The sequence below is a fragment of the Pagrus major genome, chromosome 7 (genome assembly GCF_040436345.1).
Source record: "Pagrus major chromosome 7, Pma_NU_1.0".
In the NCBI taxonomy this organism is placed as follows: Eukaryota; Metazoa; Chordata; class Actinopteri; order Spariformes; family Sparidae; genus Pagrus; species Pagrus major.
In genome coordinates this window covers 18,953,548-18,965,003 of record NC_133221.1, presented here as the reverse complement: position 1 = coordinate 18,965,003, position 11,456 = coordinate 18,953,548, and the positions used below count along the sequence as shown (strand labels likewise).

General features: G+C 39.3%; 1 protein-coding gene across 1 annotated transcript; it reads left to right on the top strand.

The window, feature by feature from the left end:
* Positions 1-2,235: 2,235 nt before the first annotated feature.
* slc25a33 (solute carrier family 25 member 33) lies at positions 2,236-9,820 on the top strand. The gene is made up of 7 exons (XM_073470624.1): positions 2,236-2,418; positions 4,275-4,448; positions 5,756-5,833; positions 7,654-7,754; positions 8,080-8,146; positions 8,958-9,241; positions 9,351-9,820. Exons 1-7 carry the CDS (start codon positions 2,378-2,380, stop codon positions 9,548-9,550), a joined length of 945 nt encoding a protein of 314 aa, XP_073326725.1. The 5' UTR covers positions 2,236-2,377; the 3' UTR covers positions 9,551-9,820.
* The last annotated feature ends 1,636 nt before the right edge of the window (positions 9,821-11,456 follow it).

Genomic DNA, 11,456 nt, shown 5'->3' with positions numbered 1-11,456 from the left:
TACTCAAGTATGAGTTTTAGTTAAATATTAACGACATTGGTTCACACTGATGCATCAATGTGTGAGCAGCTATTTACTGTTGTAGCTGGTCGAGGTGGAGGTAGCGAGTGTCATGAGTTGATTAAAGGGCCAGGAAAGAAGAAGAAACAAAGTTTTGCTACATAAAATTTTATTCATTTTTAAAGAATTTGCTTATTTTGTTAAAAAACATTTAATTTAAGTCTTTGAGCCTCAGTTAGGCTATTTAAACGAAACCATTTGAAAAGTTTAGAGGGGAAATATTTCCCTGATTAAACTGCAAACATCTGAATTGTGACAAAGAACTCCAACCAGACACTGTTTTCACTGTTTAGTCTTTAACAATATAGTATATTTTGTAAACTTTCATATGTTTTTATGGAAAATCTTAATCTGAGATCAGAGCTATAATGTAAATAAATGTAATGGAGTAAAAAGTACAATATTTCCTGCTGAAATGTAATAAATGCTCATGTAAAGTCACTTAAAATAGAGCAGCACTTGAGTAAATTCACTTGGTTATTTTTAACCACAGCTGACAATAGTAGAAATGTTTGCAGTTGTTTTGTTGAACTCATCTCAGAGGTCAGTTCAGTTGCAAAAGCTTTAATTAGACCGTTCATGTTGGCAAAAGAAGTCATACAGAGAGATCCAAACTTCGTTATGTAATAAGTGACACGCACTCTGCCACTTCAAAGTAAAAAACAAAGTTTAAACCGACTGGAATGAATTAAACTCTTTCGTGAAAGAACAAAACAAGATGTTCTCTGGCATATTTTGATGAAGTGTAAACTGTCAACAAGAAAATGGCTTCAGACAGGAGGAAAAGCAGGTTCAGCTGTTTGGAGAGGATGTTTTGACACAATGACACAGACATTATTGTTCAGACATACAGACAAACAAGGTGCCGTGAAGGTTGTTGAGAAACTTTCAGCAGGTTCAAAGTCTGGATATTCGCAGGGTGACAGCAGGAGTTACATACCAACTTTTATGACACGCCTCATTGGTTGGTCCCATTGGACAGAACATAGTGTAACATCACATGTCCTCTGCGGCTCAGTTAATAGGTCATGGAGTGATATTTGGTCTCCTGTTCTAACCAAGGTCTTTTTTGTTATGTGATCTTCCTGATGAAAAAACAGGAAGTAGTTTGTCTGTTTTTATCTCACAATGTCCATTTCTTATCAGTGAAGAAGAAATCCCAAGAAGCTACAATCACAGCAAAATATCATAAATATTACATAAATGGTCTGAGATATGCATCAAAATGTGCAACTGTGGAAAGGGATGACTTTTGCAGGATGTTTTTACAACAACATTTGAAAAACAAGCCAGTCAGAGGGATAACTGACCAATCAGACCTCAAAATAAGAAATAAATACTTTATAAAAATGTACGTTTTACTCACTACATTTATTTGATGACTTATATTGCGAATAACTTTGTAGATTGCATGCTGCAGCAGAGCCAAAGAAGCCCATTTATTTAATTATTCATTATTATTATTATTATTGTTTGTAGTAATAGTAGTAGTAGTTATTCTATTTGCAATCAGATCAGAAACAAAAACACCTATCGGGATAATTAAATAATCAGCCAGGCTGTTAATCTGTCAACCTAGTATACCTACATACAGGTAAATATATGTATAATTTAATTTTACGGTTTTTTTAAGTACTATTATTGCCAGAAAATTACTTTTGATACTTAAGAATATCAAATACTTCAAGTACTATTTATATGGATGACTTTCACTTGTATCAAAGTAGTATTTTTTACCCAAGTTCGACTTTTGGGTACTTTTTCAATATCAACTTCACAATGTTTAAAAAATAATATTGTGTTTGGTTTACTTTTGTTTTCTTGCAGGCACTTTTTGTTTTGTTTTGCTTTTAAACAATACGTGTAGCTCTAGGCATGTGATTTTTTTATTGCTTTCATGCTTTTATATTCTCACGTATGTGTGCTGCATGGATTACAAACCAAGTTTCGATCTCACACTGAAGCCGGTGAGGGTCAGGTGCAGCTCAGGAGTTCAGAGTGTTGCTGCCCGGTTGTTTTTGGAGCTTCGTTTCTTGTAATAATTGTGCAACAGCACCAAAAGGGGCAAGACGCAAGGTGGCGAGCACATGTTCCTACGTCACAGACAACACCCCCGGCCGGCCCACTGACGTAAATGCGAGCGGCTCTTCAGGTCACCCTGCAGCTCGGCCCACACCACCGCTGACAGCTCCAACAAGCTGGTAGAGAGACAGACACGCTGCAGCACACTGGGATCATAAAACCGGCGCTCTGCTCTTTCTTTCCGTTTTAACAGAGACACAACCCGAGTATGGTGGCTGTTTGAAAACAGAGAAGGATGGCACAGAAAGACACGCTGCTGCATCTGTTCGCTGGGGGGTAAGTCACATTAATGCCAGCTGGATTAACGTTATTAATAGCCTAAAGGTTCATTTAACACGAAGAGGGTGACACTGGGCTTGTACTTTTGAAAAGCCTGTGTGAAACCCAGTAGAATTTACTCGTACGTGTCTTTAGCACCGGGAGCCGCTAGCCCGCATGCTAACGGATATCCAAACGCAAGCTAGCTCGTATTAGCACAGCATCTTCTTACCGAATATAGTCAGCTAGCTAGACATCTGTTTCTTTCACTGTTTCTCCGCCAGCTTATTTGCTGTGATGTGAAATGACAATGCGAACACTATGGCTAACACGTGTCGTAACTTTTTCTGTCTTGAAGTAATAACCCAGCTAACGTTGTCGTGGACAATGAGCCACCCGGCAACATCTTTAATGAGCACTGAGCGTAGCTTTACATCCGTGCGGAAGTTCGCCCATTAATACCCCCAAAGCTGCCGTTAGCTAGTAAGTTATCACTGCTAATTGTCTTTAATTGAAAGGTCATATTCATACTGCCAGTGACATCGTTTTGTTTGAGATGATACTCTTAAAACTGAACCTATGTCGTGTGACCGAACTCGAGACTGTTAGCGGTTAGCTGTGTCCCGTGGCGCAGACCCCGGTGTTACATAACACTGAGCCTAACGATGTAACCTGCCAGCAATGGTAGCTTCATGCTAGCGATGCCAAACGCTCAATAACCACCTGGCTGACAAAAAAAAGACATTTGTAAATATGCAGTAGTGTTATATAACGAGCTGAATGCCCTCAACAACCCCAGTTGATGTAAAGGTCACATCTAAACAACACTGGCTTGTTAAAAATGACGCCATTTTACCCTTGAAGTGTCATAATGAGTCTTCAATTTCAATTCTGTTAATCAATTGAGCTCTAAATTAAGATGTTTTAAATGCTAACTGAGTCAGATGTATGAGGAGTAGGTTGATCACTTAGTTTTTAGTTTAACTCTAGCTTTCTGAGTCGTGACATACAGGTCACCGTCTCAAAACATGCGCTATGACCCTATAGGAGAAGTGTATGTTTACCTCTCCAGTTACTCAGCAAACCAGCTGAGCTTGTATGTCAGCCTTTGTTAGACTATTACTTAACATACCTGTAATTTTCAGGGGCCAACTCTCTTGTACTCATTGCCCTGGGTTTCTTATCTCTGGTGTCAGTGATCAGTGGTCATGGCCACAACAACTCCAAAGCACATTATTACAACATTGTCCGTCAGATTGAATTTGGAAAACTTCATTCAAATACATCCAAGTATATTTTCTTCTCTCACAGACAAACAGGTGAGGTAGGTGACTGATGATCAGTGAACGGACAATTAGGTTGGGTGCTAAATCAGCTAAGATGTTTGACTCTGTCCTCTAGACGCGGGACACTACAGAGGCTTAGTATAATCAGTGTTCCAGACTTTTAAGCTCATAGCGGACAAGGCAGTGGATGCAGCTAATAAAGGATGTACCAGTGAGAACTAAAGTTATGAATTGCTTTTGCTAAAATTGGAAAAAGTGCATCTTTTTTTGGGGGGGTGCAATTAGAGCGTCTGGGACAGAACTGTGCAGCAGATGTGTTGGGTTGACTCCTAACTATTTTTACTACAGCACAAAAGACCGGTCTTTGACCATAATTGTTCATAGCCTTTGGCCAGTAGCTCCTCAGCTGTGTTATGATGGAAAAATCCCTCTCCACAGTCAAAGGTGATATTAGTAACCTTGCAAAAAATAGAACCACAGTACTCCAAAGAAGTGAGCCTTCTATTACAGCTTTAAGAACATGTGTTTGGTGGGACGTTGCCTTTTCTGTTTGCCCACAATCCTAATTTTTGTGTGATCAATTTGCAGATGTAGTGGTACAGTGGGAGCCATCGTGACCTGCCCCCTGGAGGTGTTGAAGACGCGGTTGCAGTCCTCTGGCGTCACGCTAAGACCCGTCTTCCAGGTCCAGCTCGGCACCCTAAGTGGCACCGGGGTTATCCGACCGGGGACTGTTACACCTGGGCTGCTGCAGGTCCTACGGTAAGATGTGTGTTTATGTGGGCTGTCCCTCAGGGCATCTGTATTTTTTTAATGCAAAGCAAAAGAACAAAATGTTCCTCACAGATGATACACAGTTTATCAGACTACCCTGTTGGGAGGGGCATAACTGTCGGTTTGTGGGTTTTGTTCTTACATAATGACAGCCTACAGAGTTTTATTGAAGTGTTGACGAAACAAATTTGTCAAAACAACAATTTTTGTTAGGAATAGTTGTATAAAGTCCTGCGCAGTTCTTGTGCTTTAGCCCTTGAAAGTACACCAGCGAGCCTTTCATTTGCATTTTGTCTTCATAGTCTTGAAATGAATGCCTCTAATCCTGTCTTACATAAAAGCGAGGATTAAGCTCACAGTATCCTGCTGGTATTTAGTAACTTTAACCAGCTGTTTGTGACGACATATAACATGTTTTTCTTTCAGGCTTTATTATATGCATAACATGTTTTGGTGTCTGTAAAAACAGAGCGTGTATGACTCTGGTTAGGTGAGGGAAGACTACAGGCAGGCTCAGTGTGCCAAAAGGAAGGAGAAAGTGTTATGCAACACTGACTGGGGACGCAGACTGGTCTGGACTAGTGTCTGCTGTGTCTTTAAAGGAAAACAGTTACACTGCCTGCGGAGAATGTTCTGACATTGGAGAACAATATTTCCTTGTTAATTAAGGTCTTATGCCTGTATTGCAACTTACTTTGGCTGATACAGATAGATGTTTCAGAGCTGCTTGAGAGCTGTCTTTGCATTTACAGGTTTTAAACTAAAATAAATCTTTTCTGGACCCTTTTTAAAGGTTGAGTTTGGACGCTACTTTGACACGAAAAGAGGTCATTCATTCTTGTATTTTTAAACTCATTATTGTATTAGAGGAGGTGTTGGGTATCATTGAGAGAGCAGTGCAATGCCTGAAGACTGCTTGAGAGATGAGGTGTGCATTACAGAAACCAACACAGAATGCAGTTGTACCCTCCCCCCTCTGCTTTGCCCCTGGCAGACCAGACTGTCATCTGGAGAATGGGTTAAAATTCTCTGTGGGGATGTGGCTGACGTGACAAGTCATGCACTGCCTTGGCTCAGTGTACACAACTTATGCAAAACCAAGTCAAGTGAACAAGACTGGTGTAACACCATACTCATTACCCTAATAGACTTGGGGACGTCCTACAAAGACCTTTGGTGTAAAATATGTGGACCCAGCTAAACATGTACAATGGTGGTGTACGTGAATAAATCTGTAAATTTGTTTGTGTTTTTTTTTTGAAAATAATCAATGGCTGTTTTAAATTTTGTTTTAGATCAATCCTTGAAAAAGAGGGACCAAGATCACTTTTCCGTGGCCTGGGGCCGAACCTCGTTGGCGTCGCCCCCTCAAGGTACAGTGAAAACAGTGTGCACATGTTTTAGTGGCTCAGTTGTGTCTATGTTGTCCATCCCCTCATTATCCTTACCCATAGCAGTTATGCTTAACAAAGTCCTGGATCTATGTTGCAATCTCTGTGTTAATGATACCTGCCTGTTGGTGTACAGGTTAGTGATAACACACAAAGTGTCTCTGTATCCAAAAACAATGAACAGAGCAGAGGTCAGGGCTTTTTTAAGGGCTGATAAACAAGCTGTAAAAATGAAAATCTTTTTCTCAAAAAATAAAATTCAATCAACCATTGTTTATACTGGAGATCATTCACGGTAGCCCTCATTTACAAACACATTGAGTCAGACAAAACAAAGAAAGAAAGAACAATTACAAGGAGAAATCCTAACAAAGTAAAGAAAGTAAGAAGTCAAAGTAATCCTACTATATAAATAAAATATTTGGAAGTAAAATAAAAACAGTCATGTTACGGTTGAAATAATGTGAATGGTAACACAATACAGTTTTTTTAAATAATTACAACCAGTGATTGAATGTAACTAAGTACAATTTTGAAATATTTGTACTTGAGTATTTTCATTTTCTGCTGCTTATATTTCCACTCCATGCAAGTATTGTACTTTTCACTCCGCTACATTTATTGGATAACTTTGGCTACTAGTTGCTTTGCCAATTCAGATTACTCACTGTTGATAGGCTAATACTCATGGCAGATGGTATTGTGGGTGGGACATTAAGTGAGAAAGAGAGAGGCTGCTGTAACAGAACCAAGGCAGCACATTTTTACATGTATTTTCTTGGCAATCAGACACAAAATAAACCATTCTGATAATCATAGAAAATGCTAGATATTGATGCATAGAATTGGCCAGATAATTGGTCAATCCATACTGAGACGGTCACAAAGTGAAGCAGACTGATGATTTCTCAGGCTACTAACACTGGAGGAGGCTGTATTTATATTTTTCACTTTAATGCTTGAAGGCATTAACTCACTGTATAAACAGGAAGCTGTTGTCATTGCAACAACTTCCTAGCGCATCTCCCTAGCCTTACAGAGTTTTTTGAGTCAGCTTTTATGTTCGTGTAGACCACAACATTTGTCAACGTGAGCAGACATCTGTATTTGTGTTTAATTCATCCTTTTTTTAACACGAGACAAATAAAGGAACTGTGTTCATGAGGTTTGAGTTTCAACAGCTTGGTAATAATTGATCTGTTTTATTTGTGTGAAACCTTTAGACCAAGTCATAATGAAAGTTCAGTTTTATCTTGATTTTATGTCGGTCATCTTGTTCCATTCTTGGTATCAAAAAATGATCAGTACTTTGCCCTGTTCCCTCAGGGTGTATAATCTTGGAAGTTAACTCTTCCGTGTAACTGGAAAATGAACAGTACTAATGCTTTTCCCACCAAATGTTGAGTAGACTTTGAGACTGAAAAAGGACACCGGTTGCATATATTCCCCATGGTTAATGAGTAGCTGCAGCATGGTCCTCTGCTCAGTAATTCCGCTGCCCCTCCGTTTCACTGGCCAACTTGGACCGGCTCACATTCAGAGCAGCTCTGTGGGCATCTGTGGTGCTTATTCAGCCCATTCTGGTGCAGTGACAGTTTGTTCCAGAAGCCGAGTAGAGAGAGCAGGGCAGCGGGGAAACAGACTGCTCTGGATACACTGTCAAAGGGCAACACCAGTCCAAATGCAATCATTTACATAATTGCCCAGCTGTTATAAAACCACAGTCCCATTTATGCACTTTGTGTCATAATCTTTACACCTGCCTCTGTAGAGTTCTCACCAGTCTGTTCTCTGTGTTTCAGAGCCATTTACTTTGCTGCATACTCGAAATCCAAAGAGATGTTCAATGGGCTGTTTGTCCCTAATAGTGGACTGGTGCACATGTCCTCTGCTGGTGTTGCAGGTGAGCAATCAATCAAGTGCCCTGAAAAAATATGATTTCTTATGATTAGATGTTCTGTCTAACCTGTGGATGAAATAACACAATGCCAACATGAACCTTTTTTGAAGTCTATAAAATGAACATTAAATTCTTCATGAAGATCATATTCATTACGTATGAAGTAGAAGTATTTTTCAGATGTTTATGCTGTGTGATCCTGCTGTAATTCCTGTCAGTAAATTTGAGTGCAAAAACACTTTAATCTAAAATGTGGTATGAGTTACATTGAGGGGATGAAATGGATCTTATGTCACTCTAAAGTGTAAAACTGAATGTGCCTCCTCAGCTTTCGTTACTAACTCTCTGATGAACCCCATCTGGATGGTCAAGACCAGGATGCAGCTGGAGAGAAAGTATGTACACTCGTAATTTCACTTGCCTTCTGTGTACTTAGATTTTTTAGCGCAGAACTGACCATAGGATGAGTAGGATTTGTTAAGTCAAAGTTGGCCCCTCCTCCTGCCCTCAGCACTGATACGTTATTGGCTCAGGGCTACACACCCACTGCCCAAAGGTCAATGCTCAGAAATGTCTCAAACAGGAAAATAATAAAATAAAGTTGTTGTTTTTTCTAATCCTAGTGCAAAAGATATGCCTTAAGATATGTGTAAAACAATCTGACTTATTTTAGGGACGTTTAGGGCAGGTGAGAATGTACACCGTATAATATGACCTTTTAACTAAGGCCCCCTTCACAGCACTGTCCTTGGGTTATGCAGTGCGTGAGACTGAGCGTGTGACCTGGCGCCATAAATACACAGTGCTGACGCAGTGTCCCGCGCACGAAAGAAGAGTCTATATTTACATTAGCGAGTACAGAGCAGTAGTATCATGTGGGGTCACAGGAACAAGTCTTTCTACCCCGGCGTTTGAAGAACACATATCCTGCAGCAGCACAAAATGTTGGCTTTACAAATGAGAAGGAAAAAGATACTAGTTAATCATCCAGCCCAATAAGGAAATTGTAGGATTTTACGTGGTTCCTTACAGGAATGACCGTTCACTATCGCTTAGACAATAAACAGAAAATGAACAGGTTCCAATTTTGATCATTTATAAGGGAAGAAATGCTAGACGCCTGGTGAAAACTGTACCTTTTCTTAAAATGTGTATTAAACAAGTGTGATTTTGTGACTAATGAGCCCCACTTGTTTGACCTTTCAGAGCCCGAGGAGAGAAGAAGATGAATGCACTGCAGTGTGCTCGCTACGTTTACAGAATGGAAGGGGTTCGAGGCTTCTACAGAGGCCTGACTGCATCTTATGCTGGGATCTCGGAGACCATGATCTGCTTCCTCATCTACGAGACACTGAAGAAAAACCTCGCCAAGAACCAGTTCAACTCCCTGAATGGTGAAAATGAGAAAAAAAGAGCTTCGGACTTCCTGAGTCTGATGTTGGCAGCTGCTGTTTCAAAGGGCTGTGCGTCCTGCATAGCCTACCCACACGGTAAACACTTTTCTATTTGTTTGTCTCTTGCAACAAAACAACCTTCTGTCAGGGAGAAGTATTTATTTAAATGAGTAATCCTTTTTTTCTTCTTGTCTTTTCTCCACAGAGGTCATTCGGACGAGGCTGCGCGAGGAGGGCAGCAAGTACAAGTATTTCTTCCAGACAGGGAGGTTAATAGCAGTGGAAGAAGGCTATGCAGCTTTTTATAGAGGACTCATTCCACAGCTAATTAGACAAATCCCTAACACAGCCATCGTCCTCTCCACATATGAACTCATTGTCCATCTGCTGGGAGACTCCAAGTAAAGAAATGCTTCAAAGTCAGGATTTTCCTGGCAAACGATGGACACCACAGAAGACCCAGGACACACTGGGCAAAAGACTTTTGAAAATGTAGCACATACATTCACTTAATGTGGTGCCACAGAGACTGTATCGTGGAACTGAAGCAGGTTTTACTGTTATCCAAAGAGCTAAACACATTATTTTATTTAAAGCTTGTCGTTAGGAGTTTATCACAATAACTCAAGAAGCAGTGGTACTTTTATTAAACTCCAAAATCTGTGAAAAAGGTCATCTTCTTGGAGGACTTGTGTTAAGTTATTTTCTGTTTTGTTATTTTATGACGGTGTTTGTTTTCTTTTATCAGTGGTAAATGTACCAACACACAGATGACTGTGCAGGTTGACTCATTTAGATAATGATGGGTTAGTGCTGTTCCTTGCAATGTAATGACCACACGGATCATTTTGAGATTTCTGTTTCACAATGTGCTGGTTTTGAAGATTTGAATTACAGAGAGATTTATCATATTTTCATTAAAATATATATATATATATATATATATATATATATATATATATATATATATATATATATATATATATATATATATATATATATTATTAAAAATAATGATTACAGGCTTATCTGTATGTTTCCTTTGTGAAAAAGACTGTCACCTTTTACAATATAATGAGAACTCGGATGCTTATTTGACCAGTGGCTCAATAAAATGCATCAAGAAATGACATCAGTTGGTGGTGGACGTGAACACTATAAAAGATGATTCTACTAAAAGAAGAATTTACCTTTACTGGTGTGTAAACACGAGGTCGTTGCACTGGAAAATGGCTCAATAACTGACAAATCAAAGGATATGAAGGATTTCCTGGCAAATATTCCAATGAATTAATTTAATAATGACGTATTTCTGTGCGACTGAACATCAGGTGTTTTCTTATTGTTTTCTTCCAGGTGCTTTAAGTTGCTGAGACTGTTACTTTTTTCAGTAATACCTGCTTCACTTACAGTCACACAAATCTGGAAACAGGTCTTCCACAGTTGTCTCCACAGATGCCTATAAAACATATTTAACCCTTTGACTTTTTCAGCATGGAATCACAGAAATACTCAGCCATGATCACCGTGAAGTGAAAGGAAATGTGTACATATTGGCCTAAATTACGTACAGACATGAACTTAAGTCATCACTCTTTTAGTCAGTTTTTAATTATACAGGCACATTTGGTGGCTCTACAGTCTAGGTTTGTATCAGTTTCACATGTAGACACTGCAATTTGTGCCTGTTCTTGTAAAACTGACCACAGCCATGTGGACTGCGAGTCGACAGTTTTTCCAGTCTTATGACGAATTGTGGATTGGATTGAGGTTTAGACTACAATTTGGCTATTCCAAGCCTCTGGCTGGCATGGAAAAAAACATTTTCTCAGTTTTTGAAGCAGGTTTTCAGGCTATATCTGTATTTTGCTGAATTCATTTAAAGAAAAGAGATAAAATAAGTACAGATAGATAAATATAGAGACTTAGAACTATAGAAACTGTATAAAATAAGAGCAATTAGACACACAAGGCACAATTACAGGCAATAGCAGTACACATGCAGTGCTCTTTAACTAGAACAGAACAGTACGGTCTCAACCAAAAGTGACAGACTGTTTTCCCACTGCCCTGGCAGCTTTTAAAAGTTACTCATTTATGTCCATGATAAACCACGAGTCATCATGGACAAAAATGAGGAACTTTAAATGCAACCGCATTTCCTTTCAATTCAAGAAGAACACCCTGGACCACAGGAAAGTCTAGTCATCTATGACAGGAAAATAATATCCCTGGGAAGTGGTTACTTGATAACTCAGAACTGAATCAGCAAAAATGTGTTCTTTCTGTTGTGGTTTTAGTTGATTCATCC

Coding starts and splice junctions, on each gene's coding strand:
- slc25a33 (XM_073470624.1), top strand. CDS start 2,378: ATGGCACAGAAAGACACGCTGCTGCATCTGTTCGCTGGGGG. Junction 8,147..8,957: donor AGGATGCAGCTGGAGAGAAA/GTATGTACACTC, acceptor TTGACCTTTCAG/AGCCCGAGGAGAGAAGAAGA. Junction 9,242..9,350: donor CTGCATAGCCTACCCACACG/GTAAACACTTTT, acceptor TTTTCTCCACAG/AGGTCATTCGGACGAGGCTG.